Genomic DNA, 22,019 nt, shown 5'->3' with positions numbered 1-22,019 from the left:
CTTGCAATGTTTTGATGTGGTACTAATGCGCACTATTCACTATACTAAGATGCACATATTTGATATTTGTTTAAGCTAGAATATAAATTATTTTACATTGAGATTTTGTGTGCCAGCAGTATACATCATTGACTACATCCATATTCTTTTCTAGATTTTATAAAACTTTGGTTTTAAAAAATAAAGGATTTAATGGATCTCGTCCTCCATTTGAAACTTTTGCCTCTACCACATCTTATGTTCTTAGGCCAATCTAGAAGAAGCACACATTATGGACAAAGCTGGAGTGGATCTGAAGTTGTTATTTCGACAAAGTGTAGTATGTAGTAGTATGTAAATATCAAGATGATAAAAAATACGTATGGCCTCCGTGAAAACACCATCTAGTTAAGACATCAAGAATAAACACATCCAAATTGTTACAAGAGGAGAAAGAAAAAGAGTTGGGGTGATTCACGGCGAGCAACAACCTCTGGCCTTCTACACAAATGTTGCCGTTGCGAGATCAAACCACTTAAAGCTAGACAATGGGATTTTAACTGGAGATGGTCCGTGGAATTCCAAACCTCAACAGGGAACGATGCGAAAACACAGTCATTATCAGAGGCCTTTTATGGTAGGGACTGACAGATATGAACCGTCCATCTAAACCGATCCAAGGGTTCAGATTTCCAAATACTAGTGGATGAGGTGAGTAGTATTTTTCAGAAACACATGCTCGTCTTGTTTTTTCTTGCTTTCCCTTCTTTTGTGGGGCTCGTCCCGCATTTTAAGGGCATACCATTGGGAAGTCCCAATTCCACGTTTTTTTTTGACAATCAATACTACATATATTCATAATAATAAATAGTACATGGTATATATATATGAGCTGTCTCCAACGATTACAAAATAAAGTCTAAAAGATACTAGCAAATCTTCGAGGTCTTGAAACTCTTGTTTCTTCCAAGACATAATCTTGTACTTTCCTGAAGGCAGCCAAAGATAGATAATAAACCATAGACCTATAAATACCACCGAACGTTCTCCCATAATTTTAATTTGAGCCGCAATGTCAAGGCTGCAACCATTAAAGTAGTCAATCAACATCGGCAAGAGTACCAACACCGGTATGTCAGGGAATAAAAACCGATCAGCCTTGTCGATGTTGATGGCAAGCCGAGAGTACGAATCACCATTGTCGAGGACGTAGCAACCGGGACAAAAACTGCGAGGATAATCCTCCTCGCGACAACCACGAGAAAAGATCTAAGATCGATCTGACGAAGTAAGATCTGAACAACCATACCTAGATAATTGTAATCTTTCAACACCACCATTGACGTCGGGAGGGAGATCTCGTCGTCGAACGAAAGGCCGAAGATCACTTATTGCAGATGATGTCATCTCCATTGCGGGGAAACCAACAAGAAAACGGCGACCAAAACCCTAACATAAACTACTGGAAATACTACTTTTATTGAAAACTCCGCGCATAGATCGGTTTCCCCACTCCTCCCGACACCAGCGAAGCCGACCGGAGGACCCAATCCCACGTTTGTTAGTTGTGGGAATTAGTGGGAGAGTTTGATCTGGAATCGTTGTTTCTATTTAGTTCCTTTTTTATAGTTTGTTTGTTTTGATTAATTGCTTAATTGGCTGCATATTGTATGTCTTCTATGGTTGACTAAACGTAGGAGTGAACTGAGTCATAGGATGAGTACTTGCGGCGAGCAGTGAGCAGCGAATGGCGAGTACGACACAAAGAACACGGAGAAAAGAAAATGTCAAGCGATCCTCCACATGCAACACTAACCTCCATCGACACTCTTGCATAGGAAGTGTCGTTGCCTATTCGACGGTACCTCGGAGGAGGGATCCTCACGAGGGGGATAAGAAGTAGGGGTCATCGGGCGGAGAGTCCTCGGGACGATGGTACGCGATTTACCTAGCTTCGGATCACCTGCACGATGACAGGGCCTACTGCTGCTTGTCTGGAATTATCTGGGCGCTTTCGCGTTGTTACAATGAGTTGTGGTTGTGCCTCTAGGGCTCCCGGGATCCGGCTTATAAAGGCGTCAGGATCTAGGGTTTACACGGAGAGTCCTAGCCGAAATACAAGTTGTCTAACTACGGAATATTACATTGTCATGCACGTCAAGGATCCGCTTTTCCTTATATGCCGTATTGGATCCGGCTACCCCTGATGGGCCAGGCCGGATCTGACTTCTAGGATAGGTCGGTGGATTCGGCTCCTCGTTCCTGGGCTGGACATCTTCCATCTTGATCAACAACAACTGGGCCGCCCAGTGGGCCATATGCCATCACCACCATCTGTGGGCCACCCGGGCTTGCCGGAATCGGACCATGTCGATGGTATACCTATGAAGTATATCCACAACAGTAGCCTCCGGAGTTCTCCGAGATTCACTGTTCTTCTGTCCAGCTCAGCTTGCGCATGTATCTTCACCTTTGGGCGGAACGAATAATAGAGAATCTTGAAGGACTCCCAAACTTCATATCTCCAACTAAGTATTGGTCGGAAACTTCATGATCCAATGGTCAGATTCTTGGAAGATTCCATCAAACAGTCACTTCACGTAATCTTCGGTATGGATCCGACTAGCCAAATGTAGGTTCGGATCTGACTAGCCAAAATTTAGGTGCGAATTGGACTACCAAAATATATGTGCATATCTGACTACCAAAGAATAGGTATGGATCCGGCTACCAAAATCTAGGTGTGGATTTTCGCCATCTTCTAAATTTTCTTGACATAACCATATGTAGCCCCCGAGCGTTGAGTCCGCTTGCTCCAAGGAGACTCGATGATCAGAAACTTAGCCCCCAAGCGTCAAGGTGGAAATTTTCGGTATGTTCCTCCAAAGAGAACTTCATCGATGTAGCCCTCGAGCGCCAAGGTGAATTTACTTGAAAATCCGGCTTGAAGCTCTTAGAGTAGCTTTATCTTTATACATGACTTAGGAATAGCATAAATCCCAATCATCTAGGCCGAAATTTCCAGCACTGATACTCGAAATGAAACGCACTTTTCACCTGAGATCAAATCGTAGCCCCTAAGGGTTGGTTCCGGCTAAGCATAGCGGAATCAAGACTTAAGTTGCTTTTCCTGATGTGCACGCCACGGATCCGCATAACCTTCTCTCATATGGATCTGACTAGCTTTCCCCGGGCTGCGCGCGAGTGCTAGGCCTGCTTGAAAACACCTTAAATCGAGGACTATTGTACGCCCAAGCATCATGTACCTGATACATAAACATAAATACACTTTGTATTAAATTGTTTCTTTATCATGTTCAACGAACAAATGTAAGGCGGAACAAAAGCGGCCTTTAAACAAATATTTTAAAGCTGAAACTATGGAGCAGTTGAACAACATAAAACTGTTAAGGCGGAAACAACTCGACTATCTTGAACAACTAATGCAATATATATGTTTTAAGCAAGTGCTGGTTTATCCGTTCTTCTGGTTTATACGCTTGACTTTTCGCGAGGCGGCAAACTTTAAACACAGAATATCTGCTGAAGCGATAGCGCTTTAATAGCAAAACAATCAAGAACCTCAGAAACAGAGGCCGGTTTTAAGTACCGAAATGTCACTACTAAGGAATCCACACATAAAACAATAGAAAATGTGTAGTCCAGAAAACTTAAGTTAACGCCCGAAGGCGAAAAATTTGCAGCGTACTGGAGCCTTAGGCGGCAAAAATAGTACAAAGTTTTTCACGAGCGCGAGGGAAATCATGGAAAATATATGATCAACAATGAAAACGGTAAAAGACTCGGGCCATGAGTGAACCAATCTTAATCTCATGATCATAAAATTTAAAAATATTAAATACAAATAGAGACTTAGCTGGTTGGAGCGGAGTCAACGTCGGTCGTGGTGGTTTTTCTTCGGCGTTCCGTCGAGCTGGTGCGAGATTGAATGAGCAAGTGTCACTCTAATTTGGTGCACTTCTAGAGAACCCATTCAGAGCACCTCTCGGTGTAGAACTGCTAGCACCTGGAACGCCACCGGTGGCAGCCTGGTTGAGCTTCTTGTTCTCATCCACTTGAAACCTTCCAACGACCACCTGAGCATTAGTACAATAACATAAACCATTAGTGGAAAGCAGAAGATCCACTTGAAATATACATGTATGTTTTGTCAGATGATGGCAGCTCTTAAGTAAGACCAATCAGAGCAAGATTGACACACCAATTTTACGGAAGGGGATAGTATAACATTGTAGATTATATGGCAAACACTAATTTGTCTCCCAAAAGCACTAAGAAAATAATCTTTAACTTAACAAACAGAGCAAGAACCAAGAAGTATATAATCTATCAACATATATGGTGTAAACACCATAATTTGACTGTTTAAAGCATGCTCATCAAGTAAAACTGAGTTACCTTTTTTTTGAACGAACTAAAACTGGGTTACCTGGACAGGCGAAGCCGCGGTCAAAGGTCCTGCCACTCGGCCACCAAAAATACGGCCATCCAGACTAGCAAGTGAAACACTGAGTCCACATGTGCCACTGCTCATTCCATCAGTCTCTGATGGTTGATACGAGCCGGACAATGAGAGCATCTCAAAATAACCTACATATTGAATGCAAATAGTTAAGATATTATTCGAAACTGATGCAAATATATAGGCCAGACCGCAACAATTCATTTCGAAATGAGGCAGAACAAAAAAAATGATATGTTTTGTTTCGATAGGTCATAAAAGGAAATAATAGATTTCTCTAACTAGTATCTAACATTTATTTTTTCTTTATGGTCGAAATTTATTAGAAAATATTGATTTCAAGTGCATTCCAAGCTAAAAAAAATGGACCAAACCTGATAAATAGCTGTGTCAGCAGAAGAACCTCATTGACGCAGTGTCACATTGGATAAAGCTCCATGGGCAGACAGGATACAAGTTACCCATCCATTCCTAAAAAGGGGCATGATTTTCATAGCTACATCCTGCAATCATGGATCCTTTGTTAGTATTTACAACACAACAAGCACAAGCTTTGGTAGAACAGAGCATATGGAAAATATATACAAAGTAAAAGATGAAATCATGAGAGCCTATGAAAAATATATGATTATAATAAAATATACGATCATCAGGTAAAAACTGAAGTACTAATTATCCCATGAATGGTTGAGTATGAAGAATATTTTTATGGTTACTGCATTCACTTCTTGATTTTCCGTCCCCTAGTTGGAGATCTGGAGTACTTGTAAAGGGCTTGTATTTATGTGATGTGAGTAATGGAATGAGGCTATAGTCCGGTTTGGAAAAAAAAATTATGAGATAACCCATTACCCATGCCTCATGCACATAAGATTTTTCTGTTTTTGAAATAACTGCTGAATATGTTGACATGTAATAAAAGAATACGTGAAAGGTTGAGTATTTCTTACTAAGCCCGAGCTTTAATATTAAGAGCAAGAAGGACCATCCAATAAAACTATTAAAACAATTCAAGCGCGGAATATGTAAATACGTCTCTCAAAGTGTTGCATCCGAACAACTTTGCTCCATAATGATAGAACTTCATCAGCGTATTTATTTGACCAAAATTAGAAATCTCACTCAGATAATCTGATATATCATATATACCGTAATCTTGTAGTGCACTAGTAATATTATGTCTCTAGGTACATCATAAGCGAGTGGGGCCTCTCCAACTTCGACTGTGATAACCTCATGATTCATTCCAATGACACCTGATAACCCTGCAAAACAACATCCATTAAAATTCTGAAAGATCTGAAAGTATGACGTAGTGCTGGCAAACTGATGATAGCATTCAAGTGTTGTGATCTAGAATGGAAGAGAAAACACATCACGCATGATTGTAGTATTCAAGTGTTTCTTCAACGTCATCATCACCAAATTTACTGTTTGCCGGATGTTACCACAGCCCGTTATTGAATTACTCACCTGAAATTTTGGGTATCTGAACTAAATGCCCATGCATGCGTTTGCCGGACAGAGATCAAGTGACATGCACCTTTTGCATGTCACATGGTGACATGCGGCCTAAATCCGAATTTAAATATTGCGAAAAAATCTGAAAAAAATCATGCATGTTCACAATACATATTGAGATAACCCCTAAAAATTTCAGATCAAAATTCGAAACATACATCGAGAAATAAAAAAGAGAAACTCAGATGTGAATAGTCTACAGAGAAACTCAGATTTGAATTCGGGAACTATTCATGGCAGATTTCTCTTTTTTGTTTCTCGATGTATGTTTCGATTTTTGATCTGAAATTTTTAGGGGTTATCTCAATATGTGTTGTGAACATGCATGATTTTTTTCAGATTTGTTCGCAATGTTTAAATTCGTATTTAGGCCGCATGTCACCATGTGACATGCAAAAGGTGCATGTCACTTGATCTCTATCCGCGTTTGCCGTTATGTATTATCCTATCAAAACTAGTACTACTATATACCTGTCGCCGTCTTCTTGGTGGCCGTGGACCTCTGCGTCCGGACCCTCCTCTTCCTGACGGGTGGTGGTGGGGGTGGCGGCACCAGCGGCGGCATCACTGGTGGCCGCAGGGCGTCACTAGTTGGATGTCGTGCCGGCACGATAGCCAGCGGCATCGGCATGGCAACGCTTGGGTCGACGTAATTGCGCGGGCGGCCGCGCTTCGCCTGCGGCTGCGGCTGGCTCATGTCTGCAGCAAACCTATTGGAGAAGGTCTGCAGCGGGGCCGCTTGCTCATATTCGTGGTCATCTGCCTCAGTCACACCCTTGTCTGAATCATACGCCGCCGACATGGTTCCCAACAAACAAAATATTCGAACATCCGACGTCTCCACGAACAATCTGAATTTAGTGAAATGGACAAGTCTACTAGACAGCTTATAAAGAGTGTGTATGTATTAATGGCTGGATCTTTTTTGATCCGTTCTTAGGAAGCTTAAAAAAATTTCCTCAGATTACGCCGTGATCTCTTTGCCCATTATTTAGAGAAAATTTACTATCTTCCATTTCTGGATCCGCATTCATTGCAGCAGCCCATTATTTAGAGTGCTGCAATAAATGCAGATCCAGAAATGGAAGACACTAAATTTCCTCTAAATAATGGGTAAGGAAATTTACTGTCTTTCATTTCTGAATTCACATTCATTGCAGCAGCCCATTATTTAGAGTGCTATAATAAATGCGGATATAGAAATGGAAAACAGTAAATTTCCTCTAAATAATAGGCAAAGAGATCACGATGTAATTCGAGGAATTTTTTCGAAACCTTCCTAAGAACGGATCAAAAAGGATCCAACCATTAATACATAAAGACTCTTTATAAGCTCTCTAGTACTTGTCAATTTCACTGAATTCGGCTCGATTCCACCCCTATGCAGCACCATATAGCTGGATTTTATTAATTTCTTTCCATATTTACAACCTCTAATTATTGCAGTGCCACCTTTAGATTTTCCATTTATTGCCGTGCCACCTTTAGATTTTCCATTTATCTCATGCCATCATTAGGTTTTAATGGTCCTTAGGCAGCCCAATTGTTACTTGAGCCTATGTGGATAGACATGACATAGACTAGAGTGGGTGTGGCAACTACGCACAAATGAAACATTAGACATGTGATGTTTTAGGATCAAGACGGTGGAAATGAAGTAAAAAGATAAATCACGTAATCTTACATTGAAGTTTGTGGCGATTATTTTGATGTATCGAAGGAATCCATTATGCGTATTAAAACATGCAATTGCAATTGGAAAAAAAATCATAAAATTAAGTATTTGATCAAGAAGAACGTAGGCTACATACTAAATTTGTTATTATTGCCCAAGTGGACCGAGGCGACATCGGGCTTTCACTCCATTCCATTGACATGAGTGGGCTAATCCAACATATTCTTGCACACCTTGCAATCAGAAATCTCGCTATCAATGATTTGATCTACAACATGTGTGCTCACCTTGAACTCATTGATCTGGTTGCCGACATGATCACCCATGTGTTTGTTCACCTTGTGCTTGCGACCACGGCGTCGCTTGCGCTGAAGAAGCACATCCATTATAAACTAACAGATCTAGCCGATTTTAAGATGCGGCAAAGAAGATCGGTGTCTAGATTATTGCCCTCAACTATAATCTCCGCACAAGTAAAAGAGGTGGACTGGGACAAAGTGGACATAGAATGGATAGAATGGGAAGTCGGCGGTGCGGGATGAGGGGGAGTCTGTTCATCAGAAGATGATGTATTTATAAGCGTTGCAGAGAAAACCCTAACTCAGTTGACAAAGAGATGGCGTTATGGGCCGTTCGGCCCAACATTGTGTAATATGCGTGATAAGGTTCTCGGTTGTAGGGAATGTGTCAAAAACTCATTATAAGGAAAATGTTGTTGCATTCATGCCAGACGAGAGATGAGGAGGGGCACATGAGACAACAATAACTTGTTTGGTTAGACCGGTTAACTCCATTCCATTTAATCGATAATGGTTGGAATGTTACACTTCAGAAAAGCAGATGTGATAGCAGCAAACTATTAGTGTCACACAAACCAACAAATATATGCATGATTTCACCCTTTGAAAGACTTAAAATCTATGTAGTAGACTCATCACTAGAGAATCAATAAGACAAGAGCTATGGGATGGAAAGGTTCTTAACTCTTGGATCTCAAAGGCCTCTGGTGATCCCATCAATGATGTCATGGAAGTACCTACAATTATGCCGGCATTGGAAGAATCTCGCTGAGAGCCAACCCTTAGGTCATTTGATCCTTCGTCTTGAAAACATATCTTTTCACCTCAATTTTCTAATAATTTGGGGTTGTGCGTGTCTAGGGCTAGAATCGTACCCTCTTTGTAGGACGGGCTTCGTGTTTATATAGTGTAGAAAAAACCCTACTAGTGGTATTACAAAGTTTGTAAATGATGATACATCTCAAATGTATCTACTTTTCCAAGCACTTTGCTCAATAAATTACTCTAAAATCTCACTATACTTAGATAAAAATTGCTAAAATTGATGCAGTTTTTAGCAAAGTCTCCTTTTTGTCAAGGTTTCGCAGGAAATAAAATCGGGAAAAATACCACGGAAGTTTTTACCAAAAGAAGGGACCTGGAGCTTCGAATCACGAGAGGGGAGCCACGAGGCCCGAACGAGGCCAGGTGGCGTGCCCTAACTCTTTGGGCGCGCCACCTAGGCCCGTTCGGCCCTCGGTCCTCGTCTCGCCTCCTCCCTTCTCGTGGTGCCTTATATACCGTAAAAACCTACCCCTGGAAGCATACGGAGTTTTGCGAAATAGAGCGCCACCAAGACCATGATCTTCGTTTCGGGGGTCAGATTGATCCTGCTCTCCACCCCGGTGAGAAGTATTTCGAGGCCTTCTTCATCCTCATCGCCACCAACGTCATCACCAACCATCATGGACTCACTCTCCATCACCATGAGTGAGTAGTTCTCTGTAGTCTTAAGAGATGGATGGGTTTTGGATGAGATTGATCATGTAATCCTTCATATGTATCGAGATTTTAGGTGTTCGCCTTGAAGGTATTCTTGTATGAGTGTTGGTACACATTTGCTATGTTTAATGCTTGTTGCTAGGGCACGGGTGACATGATTTCAGTACTAAATCTATATTGTTTTATAATATATATGAGGTTGGTATTTATCTGTAAGGTGTATTACTTGTTATTATGTTCTGCGAATCCCTAAAGTGGCGGGAGGGAATAAACAAGGGGAAGATGTAATAATTTCGAGGGTTATGTGTGTTCATGAATCTTAATAATTTGTTCCGGTCTACACGAAAGGGTAGATCTTAATTTCTTGTAGTTCTAAACTGGCCCAGGTGAAATGAGCAAGCAGGACAAAAGATGATATGCAAATTCTCTTAGTTAGTACGCATAACTATATTTGGATCACACGCGTACACACAACTGAAGTAAAGATGAGTGCTATGTTAGTTTGATTACATTACATTATCAATATGATCCATACATTACCCCATTTCGGTCTCATGCCTACACTTTTAGCCATTAAAAGTTTCACATTACTTCTTCCAGTGAAAATTGGAAATTTGCTGCTTTTGTTTATCGTTTTCTTTTACTGCTTTGAATCAACTGCTATAAAATCACCACTTGCTTTGTGAGTTTATTGATACACATGTGTTATTTGAGAGTGACGTCTCAATTGCTAAGGTCTTATTGGTATTCTTGTGTTCCCCTTGAGTCGAACTATAAATTTGGGTAATACTTCCCATGGAAGATTCCAGCGATCCCCTGTACTTATGGGCATCAATACATTTTCTGGCACCGTTGCCGAAGACCCTAGCTTTGTTGGTAAGACAACTTGTTATCATTTACTTGCTGCACTTATTTGTTTCTCGTCATGAAAAAGGACGAGGTACCTGCTAAGAAGGATCCAGGGCCGGCCCATACTTTTTCGGGGCCCGGGTGCAAAATGACAGAAAGGGGCCCTTATTCACACACAAAAAATGTCAAAACAGTGTATTTCAGGCTAAAAAACACTCATACTTCATTAACAAACAGTATTCAGTACATATTATAGATCCTGGGATCTTTTGACTCTCAAAATGATAAAGATGAGGAAGTCGCGACAATTCCTACTTAAAAGAGAACCAGAGAGCAATAATCATCTAAAGAGCACAAATAAAAGGTATTAGACAATCTCCCAGCGGACAAAGAGTAAACAATCATGTGCAATTGTGATGAGCGAGACCTTTGCCAAATATACTTTGACCTACCTTAAGTTCTTCAAATCCAGTTTTGAGCCAGAACTTTGCCACATCAACCATGAACTGAATGATTCTTTCCCTTTCCCGGCCAGCACTGTCTCTCAGATTCAACCACAAGCCATCACCTTTCGTTTTTCCTATGGGGATGAAGAGCTGAAGAACAGGTCAAGAGGGGATCTATTTAACAGTGGATTGAGGTCTAAGAGCATCTGTAAGGACGGAAAAACTTTACCTCTCTCTAAAATCCAGTCCCAAACAACTATTTGATCCAGATAGGTTGAGAATTCAAGGGTGGAATTTGGGGAATGATGGAGGCATGGAGCTGTGCCGTTGGTCTCCATTAATAGAGGGCCACAGCCTCGGATTTGGGGGAGGACCGGATGAGGAGTCGAGGAGACGAGCCATCTCGTTTTGGTACTGGAGAGTCGAGAAGACAGAGGAAAAGTGGAGAAGAGAGGCCGAGCGAATCGATCGACTCCTGGATCTATTGGGTGCTTAGCTAGGTGGGCTGCACATCATCACATGGCCTTTGCGTTATTTGGAGGACTGAAAAAAAACAAAATTCCAACTACTTGTAATAGAACCACTAGCTGGGTCGGGGCCCCCGGCTCGCCAGGGTCCAGTGCGGGCGCACTGTTTGCCTGGCCTATGGGCCGGCCCTGGAAGGATCTTAGACTCTCCACTATAAGGAAAGGTACGGATTTGCCTAGACCACATTTTTCGCCTCAAGCTGCTGCTACTCCTGCTACTAAAAAGAAAGCTATTGTTCATACTAGTTCACCATTATCTATTATGTCAACTAGTAGATATTAATCCCGGAGTGTGCCTGACAATAACCTTGTTGAAGACATTGTTTTCAGAGTGAGGACTATCTTCAGAGTGAAAATCTAAGATCTTTCGATCGGGCGACGATAACGATTATGCACTGTTCCTTTCTTAGAGGCATTGCTTATGGGGAGTTTGGAGTTCAGGTGTTGTCTTGCTGGTGGATGTACTGTTGCTGCTAGAGCTATAATACCGTAGCGGCACTTTTTCTTCTCTTAATTTCTTTTGATGTGTGTATGTGCTAGAGCAGTATTGCTTTGTTGCATAGGTTGTGTGTAATTGATATCTTTCGATATTAATATTTTTATTGAAAAAGAGCGTGTACTCGAGAAAGCACCGTCAAAACGAAGTCATATGTGCTGCTCCCCAAGTAGCAACTCGCTCAATTTTGTTGCTTCCTTGCTCGATCAAACCAGATCATGAGCAATCACCGGCCAGTCACCCGTGGCTCCTCTCCCTCCCCTCGTGTCAAGTTCTTAGAAAAATTCGATGCTGCACTATTGACAACCAACCGTGATGCGGCCGACATGAGAAACTTCATGTATCAAATGGCATCAACTGCTGCAGTGTTCGTGATTTAGAAATGTAACGTGCAAAGTCCACTTTAGCCTGAGTGGTACTTCCCCGTTCCACCAAAAATGTCTTAAGTTTGCCAAAATTTAGATGTATCTAGACATTATCTAGTAGGTAGATCGATCCAAATTTTGCATGCCAGCAATATAAATCATTGACTACATTCCGAGTTTTTCTAGATTTTCATGAAACTTTGATTTTTAAAAAAATTATTAAAAACGAAGCTTGAAATTTTCGCCTCTACCACATCTTATGTCCTTACCCTAATCTAGAAGAACCACAGGTTATGGACAAAGCTGGAGGGGATTCCTTAGGGCTCCTTTGATTCAAAGGATTTGCATAGGAATTGTGTAGGATTTGGTTCCTATGGAAAAATTTCCTATACATGTTGTTTGATTCATAGGAACATATCCTATAGGAAAAATTCCTATAGGAATCTTGTAGTGTAATTCCTATAGGAAAAAACCATTAGCTCATACCTCATGGAAAAATTCATTTGCTACAATCAAACAAACTTCATCTTCCTATAGGATTCAACTAGACATGTCATTCCAATCCTATACCTTTCATATTCCTATGTTTTTCCTATCCTTCAAATCAAAGAAGCCCTTAGTTGTTTTTTCGACAAAGTGTAGTATGTAAATATCAAAATGATAATGATTACACTTGGCCTCTGCGAAAACACCGTCTAGTTAAGACATCGAGAATAAACACATCCAAATTGACAGAAAAAGAGTTGGGGTGATACACGGCGAGCAACAACCACCGACCCCTTGACAACACATGGACTTCAAGAACGATCCCTGGAAAGCAAAAGGCCTTCCACACAAGTGTTGCCGTTGCAAGATCAAACCACTTAAGGCTAGACGATGGTTTTTTTTTACTGGAGATGGTCCGAACAATTCCAAACTCAACAGGGAACGATGCGAAAACACAGTCATTATCAGGTACAACTAATCAAGTCAGACCTAGTAGGATTTTAATCCCGGAGCTCAAGAGCGTGTACTCGAGAAAGCACCATCAAAACGAAGTCATATGTGCTGCTCCCGAAGTAGCAACTCGCTCGATTTTGTTGCTTCATTGCTCGATCAAACCAAATCATGAGCAATCACTAGTTTGTTCAAAAAAAGAGCAATCACTAGCCAGTCATCGGTGGCTCACCCTCTCCTCGTGTTAGGTTCTAGAAAAAAGTGGATGTTGCATTATTGTCGACTAACCGTGATGTTGCATCATTGCAGCCGACATGAGAAACTTCAGGTCGCAAGTGGCATCAACTGTTTTTCAATTTTAAGTATCAAATGGCATCAACTGCTGCAGTGTTCGTGATTTAGAAATGCAACATGCAAGTCCACTTTAGCCGGCTGTTGGAAAACTGTGTAACCTGTACCTTTTTGCTTCTTCCAGAAAACGACTGAAAGTAGAAAATCATCAGAATTTCAGGAGCCCAACTATGAATCTAGGAATCTCAGCGGCTTGGGACGCATTGTAGTTATCGTTTTCTAGATAGCCCCCAGATAATGCAGACGCAGAATTTGACCAGCCCAAACAAAATACACTTGTTGATAGTGATACACAGAGGCTCAAGCTTATAGCATCCCACACAAATTTAGCCGCTGGTCACTTGAAAAAGAACTGTTCCGTTCAAAGAACTGAAACTATAGAAGCTTCCGGGAGCGCTGTTTTGGAACATGGGTCCATATGCTCTCTATATTTCGAAATGCATCTTACATACATTTTAAATTTTTTTAAAAATTGAAACTAAAAGTTCGCACGTGCTCACAAAGTCATTTCATAAAAAATTGACTTATCATGTGACGTGTGTAAAAAAGACAAAATTCAGTGCTAAAAATAATGCTTTTCACAAGATAAACTTTCTCTTTTTTATATAGACCACACAAAATATTGGTTTTTCGTGAAATTTGACGAACGCACGTATATTATGAAGATGTACATGTAGAATTTTTTGTCCAAATTTTTCGACATTTCAAAATATAATTTTTTAGTAGAGGGAGCATACGCACCCGGGAGCCGAATTGAATTTCCGGAAGCTTCCACTGTACTAACGATTGAACTGAATTTTGTTTATGTCAAGAACTCAAGATAGCTTTACAGTGATTATCCACAAAAAATCTCGATCTTCAGATGTGAGTTAGGCATTTAGCTTTACAATCATTTCATACGAGACTAATCAACTTAATGATGGAAAAAAAATCGGGTAGTCATGACAACCAGGAAAACGTTTTTGACTGAACAAATGGGAAAACATTTGCAACAAGTGAAACCTGTCATGGTTCACCTACAAAATATTTCTCAGGCTTAGATTCAGAATCCCATGCAGTTCTTCGACATATTCCAGACTATCATGCCATCTGAGATCTTCTGATCATTCATGAAATAAACTATGCAAAAAAAAAAAAACCTATACAAAATCTTCAATATTTTCTGCCTCTAGTATCACTCTTTGTTATTGGAATCAATAATTTGTCAAATGTTATTTCTCGGTAGACCACATGCTTAGTATTTGCACAACCACACAGTGTGTTTTGATGACTGGGATCAACTACATGGGGGGCCTTATGAACCAAGTGCCATTAACTTTGCTTAAAGAAATGGAGATTAGTTCCTTTTTCAGTCACCCACAAGTTCTACACTGAGAGACACCAAGAAAACTTGCACAAGATCACCATTTGCTTTGTGAAGCATAAACGACAGGACCATAAAGGGAGTAAAGCCCAAAAGGACTCAACAAGTTTGTGCTCAAAGAATATGCTAAGGAGATCCTTTTCAGCAAGCCTACAAAAAGACTAACGCTTCCTTTCAATCTCAAGCTGATCTATTATACCATTATGTCTTGTGGTATCACCATCTGAGAGCCAGACTTGTAGCAGTTAAGCTTAGGATACATTAGCCATGGCCTTCTTCTTCTTCGTTGGTTGCTCTCAGATCTTCTGTTGGAGAAGCCGTGGATGGTAGCCAGAACACAGTGCTGAAAAGCCGCAAGCTCGTAGGGCAACCTAGCATCTTTGGCAGAGTCTTCGCATGACTCCGTGGATCGGTTACAGAATTCGTCTATTCATGTAAATTTCTGTGTTGGAAAGTGATGCTTACAGTCAAACTAGTAGTTGTTGTATGCTCATTTTCTTCCCTTTGTGTGTTCAGCATATGAAGCCTATTAGTGAGATTGTTTTCAGTCAAATGAACAACTCTGCTTCTAGTGCGGTGCTTGAGTTCTGAATAAAGATTTCAGTAGCAATTCACCAGGACAGGACTACAGGTAAACCAGTATCATGTCTCTGCCTTTTTAGGCAAAGCACAGCTATTGAATTAAACATTGAGTCTAAACATCCAACCGAACGCAAATACACATCCGCATCGATTATTCATTTATTTCCACATGGTTTTCATTAACAAGGAGAGGAATTTTCAGCCAGCGACCACCAACCAACTGACCTGAAATGAATCCTGAACTGAACACCGATCAGGTCCTACTCGGCGGCGGCGGCGGCCGGCTTGGAGAACTCGGAGATGTCGCTCTTCTCGAACCACTTCTCCCAGTTCTTCCCGTCGGCCTTCCTGTACTCGACGTGCGCCAGGGTGCCCGGGTCGACGCAGGCCGCGGTGACGGCGATACCGTCGGGGTTGGACCTCGGGATGTAGAACGAGGTGATGCCGCAGACCTTGCAGAACTTGTGCTTGGCCGTGTGGGTGCCGAAGGTGTAGGTGGTGAGGGAGTCGTCGGCGCCGGGCTGGAGCGCGAACTTGTCGGCGGGCACGACGAAGTGGGTGTTCCCCCGCATGGAGCAGTCGGAGCAGTTGCAGATCCAGGCCACCACGCTCGCCGGCGCCTCCACCTGCCACCGCACGCGCCGGCAGTGGCACCCGCCGGTGTGGACGACGTCCGAGCTCATCGTGCGATTTCACTAGCTTCTTGCTCCCACTCCGGCGGCTCGAGTGCTCGAGGGGAGACGATTTGTCTCGGCTTTGCGGAAGGAGGAAGAGATGCTGAACAAGCGTAGAAACTTGTCGCTCGTCTGAGTGTTTAGCTGCGCTGTCGCGTTCGGCTGATGCCACGCTCTCCTCACAAAGCGAAACACTCGTCAGCGGTGACGACGACGGAAATGACTGGAGAAAACCGGGAGGGAGAACAGCAATCGAACTGATGAATACAGGGCTCAACTGATTCTTCTAAAATAGGTTTTCGTTTCGCTATAGATTAGAATATTATACTATATATAAAGGCCGACGGCCTTTGATGCTCTCTCATTGATTTGGTCACTGTTCACGCGCATGAACAGTGCATGTGAACAGTGCACCTTTTTTTTCTTTTTTGGATTTTTAAAAATTTATACTATATAAAAAGGCCGACGGCCTTTGATGCTCTCTCATTGATTTGGTCACTGTTCACGCGCATGAACAGTGCATGTGAACAGTGCACCGTTTTTTTTCTTTTTGGATTTTTAAAAATTTATCGAACTATTTTTCAAAGAATTTGCGGTTTTCGTAATAATTCGTTACAGACGACCTTTGATGCTCTCTCATTGATGTGGTCACTGTTCACGCGCATGAACAGTGCATGTGAACAGTGCACCGTTTTTTTTTCTTTTTTGGATTTTTAAAAATTTATCGAACTATTTTTCAAAGAATTTGCGGTTTTCGTAATAATTCGTTACTATATTATACTATATATAAAGGCCGATGGCCTTTGCTGCTCTCTCATTGATTTGGTCACTGTTCACGCGGCAAGAACATGAACAGGGCACCATTTTTTCTTTTTTTTGATTTTTAAAAATTTCTCATACTATTTTTCAAAGAATTTGCGGTTTTCGTAATAATTCGTTGCGCTAACAATATTTAAAGACTATGATGGTAATTTCTCAAAGTAATTGAAATAGTTAGCTTTCGTAATAATTTGCATGTTAACAATATAGTAGTTACTTTTTGCAAGGCGGTAAATACCTATAATTTTCCAAAAGCAATTTCTCGGTGCAATCCTTGAAGGTCAACAGTAATTTTCCGGTGTTAACTACAAAATAGATCGTTGATTACCCAATATTTAATTATTTGAGCGCGCATATTTCAGCGACGATAATTTCTCAATGGTACATCAACGTGTTGCTTCCAACCTCAAATTTAGTTTTGGCAGTAATTTTTCGCGAGGCGACAACTACCTATATTTTTCTATAGGTGCAACCCTTGAAGGTCAACGGTAATTTTCCGGTGTTAACTACAAAATAGATCGTTAATTACCAAATATTTAATTATTTGAACGCGCATATTTCAGCGATGATAATTTCTCAATGGTGCAACAACGTGTTGCTTTCAACCTCAAATTTAGTTTTCGCATTAATTTTTCGCGAGGCGGCAACTACCTATATTTTCCTATAAAGAAAATTTTCAGTAGATATCTTGAGCATTGCCGTTGTCAACTATGAAACACGGCGCTAACTACCTACTATTAATTATTTAAGGCCAAATATTTCTCGGTCGGTCATTTTGCAGCGACACACAAGGGTAGTAATTCTTACACGAACCTTCAACCTCAACCGTGGTTTTGTACAGTAATTACCCGCCGATATATTTTTAGTACTGCATAATTCTACAATGGTGATTCAAAGAAAAATCCAACATCGGCTCCCTCGTTTACTTAGGGAAAATAATGTTGCGTTCTTATACGGTAACATCAAAATAATATACTTACTCCAGCATCAGTCACATTTTCACCTTGGATGACCTTCTTATATGGTAAATTTACAAAGACAACGCCCGAAACAAAAGCACTCCATCATCCACCGCCTATTTACCGACACTTCTGCGGTATTTCAGGAACCCATATATTGTTTTATTTCTATAATATTTTAACCAACGATCTCGACACAAAAGCACTCCACCATCCATCGCCTATTTCACTGGTACTTCGGCGGTACTTCAGGAACCCAGATATTGTATTATTTCTACAAAATTGTAACCAACGTTCTTGATACCAAGGGCATGGTTGAGTTTCAGATGTTTCTTCTTTCTTCAGTTTTTTTTTTAAAGGAATCCGCACTCTTAAACCTAAAAAGCGTTGTTTTATAAAAAAGAATGCCGCACGATAGACAACACGGGCGCGGCGTGCGCCGCGCCGCGAACTTCCTAGTACCTATATAAAAGTTGGCTGATTTCTCACGCTGTGAGCAGCTCAGGATCACTTAGCACTGTTCATGTGCTATTTTTTTCCAATTAAAACACAACACGTAAGCAGGCTGCTACAGAAAACAGGTGATGAACAGTGCCCACGGTGAACAGTGATACTGAACAGTGCAGGTGGATACAGTGCCGGTCACCATACACAGTTGATATGAACAGCACACACAGTAGAACAGTGTCAATTTTTTCACATTCTCTCGCGGTAATTTTTCAACAGAACTTTCGACAAAAAATAGAAGTTCGAAAATTTAATATATTTTACACACATCAGTCAAATGCGGATATTTAGTGCATTTAAAAAACCCAGAAAATGCCGCCACAAGAGCGGCGGTTTTTCCCCCTCTCTCGCGGTAATTTCTCGATGCAGCTTCCGATAAAAAAAAGTTCAACAATTTAATATATTTTTTAAAACATTTGCACCGTTTAGGAGCAAACAACCAAATACGGATGTTTAGTTTTTTAAAACAAAACTAAAATAAATGCCAACACGGGCGCGGCGGTTTTTCCCCTCTCTCGCGGTAATTTCTTGACGCACCTTTCGACAAAAAAAGGAGTTCGACAATTTAATATATTTCTCAAACATTCACACTATTTAAACAACTATGAAACACGGCGCTAACTACCTACTATTAATTATTTAAGGCCAAATATTTCTCGGTCGGTCATTTTGCAGCGACACACAAGGGTAGTAATTCTTACACGAACCTTCAACCTCAACCGTGGTTTTGTACAGTAATTACCCGCCGATATATTTTTAGTACTGCATAATTCTACAATGGTGATTCAAAGAAAAATCCAACATCGGCTCCCTCGTTTACTTAGGGAAAATAATGTTGCGTTCTTATACGATAACATCAAAATAATATACTTACTCCAGCATCAGTCACATTTTCACCTTGGATGACCTTCTTATATGGTAAATTTACAAAGACAACGTGAAAGATCGAGATGTCGCCTAGAGGGGGGGGGTGAATAGGCAATTACAAACTCTTGCGGATTTGTCTTGTATGAATGCGGAATTAAACTATCGTTTAGTTTACAAGCACAAACCCTAAATATGCTACGCTCAACTAAGTGTAACAATAGCAACTAGAGCTAAGCAAGATAGGCACAAGATATATGTAGCACAAGTGATAGCAAGATATATGTACTTCAAGCACGATGGCTATCACAAGGAAAGAGAGCTCGGGTATAGAAATAACCGAGGCACGTGGAGACGAGGATGTATTCCCGTGTTCCCTTGCTTTGCAACAAGGTACGTCACGTTTGGAGGAGTGGAGGTCCCACGAAGGATTCCCCGCGCCACGAAGGCTCACCCTATTCTCCGAACCACACCCACGAAGGATAATGGCCCCTTCCTTATGGTTAGCTTTTCCTCCGCTCCGGAGATGGCAAGCTCCACAACCACTTCACAAGCTCCACGAAGGAGAAGCCCGGCCTCTTCACAATCTTCTTGAAGAGATCACCGGAGCACCAATCACCAAGCCAACTAGGAGGTCACCCTCCAAGAGTAACAAGCTCACGGTCTCTCACTTGAACAAATCGTGGTGGAGAGCTCAACACTATGCAATGATGCAAAGCAAGAACACCGGAGGTGTTCAAGTCCTTCACACTCAAATCCCACCAAAGCAACGAATGCTAGGGTGAGATTGGAGAGGAAGAACAAGGGGGAAAGTCAACCAAAGACTCCAAGATCTAGATCCCAAGAGTTTCCCTCACTTAGAGAAGAAATCGATCGGTGGAAGTGTAGATCTAGATCCCCTCTCCCAAATCCTCAAATATGAGCAAGAATGGTTCAAGGATTCAAGGGGGAGAGCAAGTTCTTCAAATAGTAGCAATGGAGGAGAGAGAATAGGAAGAACTTCTTTGGCTCAAGGTGGAAGAAGCCTATTTATAGCAAAGGGAGAAATAGAGCTGTTGGGGAAAAAAACTAGGTGAAAAACTGATAAAAAAACGAGCTAAAAAACAGCCCAGCCGGTTGCCAGGCCGGCTGACCGGCCTGGGCACTGAGGAGCCCGGTCGGCGGCCCGGACCGACCGGCCCAGCAACCGGACAGGGCAGCGGCCGCGCTGGGCGGCGGATAAGCCAAGGCGCGCGGGGGCGAGCGGCGGGCCGCGTGGGCGTTGTGGCCCCGATCCGGCCAGAGCCCGGTCCGGCCGGGTTGGCAGCCGGGCGGGTTAATGTTGGTAACCGCCCAGGCCGGATGGGGTGGCCAGGCCCACCGGATGCCACCCGGATGGCAATGGCGCCCGGGCAGTCAACGACCGGGTGGGCCGGCGCTGGCCGGCACGGCCGGCCGAGCTGCCCCCTTTTTTTTTCTTTTTCTTTTTATTCTTTTTCCTTTTTCCCTTTTCTTTAATAGCTATTGCTCCCGAACTCCGAATCGCATGAAACCAATTTTGTTTGGAAGATAACAACAAATGCTATCTTATAGAAAGTGAAAACCCAAGAATTTGTAGGAGGGGATTTTATCATGAATATAAAAGGTAGAACCTTATATCATGAATAACCGGTAAAATCACCCAACCTCGAAAACGCAATAGAAGATGCATGTGAACTCCGTTTTCGATGAACTTGGGCTTGTTGTAAAGCTAGCAACAAGCTCAAGAACCTCACACCGAGAAATACCAAGAAGCAATAAGAATATGCAACGCATGCAAGGATTGAGCTCCCTAAGACGATGTGATCAAGTTAACCAACCGAAAGCCCCTCTTGATAGTGCGGCTATCTATCCTATAATCCGGTCTCCCATCAACCACCTCGAGACCGGTAAAAGGAAAGCCTATCAAGGTCATACCTTTGCCTTGCGCATCCCATCACTTGATCATTGTCGCTTCGTGTATACTCACAAATGCTCCCCCATACACTATGATGGGAAAGCTTCATTGATGCACATCATCACATGTCCACTATCACCAAATGGACGGCAAGCTTCAAGCATGTGATCCACTCAAGATGCTCATCTTGAACTTGCCCAACTCAACCTTGTATCTTCTCATACTCACTTGAGATAGAGCATGGCTAATATTGAGTTCCACATAAGAACTCCATCTTCATTTCTTCTTCTTGATCATATCACATATATATCTTCATACCGATGATCTTGATGCCAATACACAAGGTATATCTTTATCTTCATGGCATCCATACTTGAATCCAACACACGGAGAGCAAGTAGTACCTATGGAATATTCCTTCATATAAACTCAATGAAAACATTAGTCCATAGGGGTTGTCATTAATTACCGAAATCACACATAGGGGCAATGTACCCTTACAATCTCCCCCATTTTGGTAATTGATGACAACCACAATAAGAGGGTTTATATAATGAATATTAGTGACAAGTACGCAACTTATCCGAGAATAAGTTGTATACAAGAGGTTGTATTTGATATGGTCAAGTAACACAAAGCAACTAGTCCATATCAAAACCGGCTCTACTCACACAACTACAACAAATGCAATGGATGTGAGTAGAACCAATATATATAGAGAAAACTCCCCCACAATGTATGCACGTGTGATGAACATGAATTCATTGCATACATTGTCAAGATTAACCTTTGGGATAGTTTCCACTATATATATACAACCATGCAAGACATATAAATATGGAATGCATGAGAGGCAAAACACTTAAGCACAAACCAAGCTTAAGTATAAAACCATTCCCTTAAACCCTCTAAACTTCTCCCCCATTG

General features: G+C 41.7%; 1 protein-coding gene and 1 long non-coding RNA gene across 2 annotated transcripts; one reads left to right on the top strand and one right to left on the bottom strand.

Moving 5' to 3' along the window:
- The first annotated feature begins 14,383 nt into the window (after positions 1-14,383).
- Positions 14,384-15,389, top strand: LOC127301285 (uncharacterized). Its single transcript, XR_007851977.2, has 2 exons — positions 14,384-15,206; positions 15,289-15,389. It is a non-coding gene; the product is annotated as an uncharacterized lncRNA (long non-coding RNA).
- Positions 15,390-15,480: 91 nt separating this feature from the next.
- Positions 15,481-16,267, bottom strand: LOC127301284 (uncharacterized). Its single transcript, XM_051331501.2, has one exon. It carries the CDS (start codon positions 16,035-16,037, stop codon positions 15,615-15,617), a length of 423 nt encoding a protein of 140 aa, XP_051187461.1. The 5' UTR covers positions 16,038-16,267; the 3' UTR covers positions 15,481-15,614.
- Between the last annotated feature and the right edge of the window lie 5,752 nt (positions 16,268-22,019).

The sequence above is a fragment of the Lolium perenne genome, chromosome 5, assembly GCF_019359855.2.
Source record: "Lolium perenne isolate Kyuss_39 chromosome 5, Kyuss_2.0, whole genome shotgun sequence".
Lineage (NCBI taxonomy): Eukaryota > Viridiplantae > Streptophyta > Magnoliopsida > Poales > Poaceae > Lolium > Lolium perenne.
Note: the sequence above shows the minus strand (reverse complement) of the source record. Positions and strands in the feature narration are given on the sequence as shown.

What these genes read in the sequence shown, in the direction of transcription:
- LOC127301284 (XM_051331501.2), bottom strand. Translation starts at nt 16,037, where the DNA reads ATGAGCTCGGACGTCGTCCACACCGGCGGGTGCCACTGCCGGCGCGTG.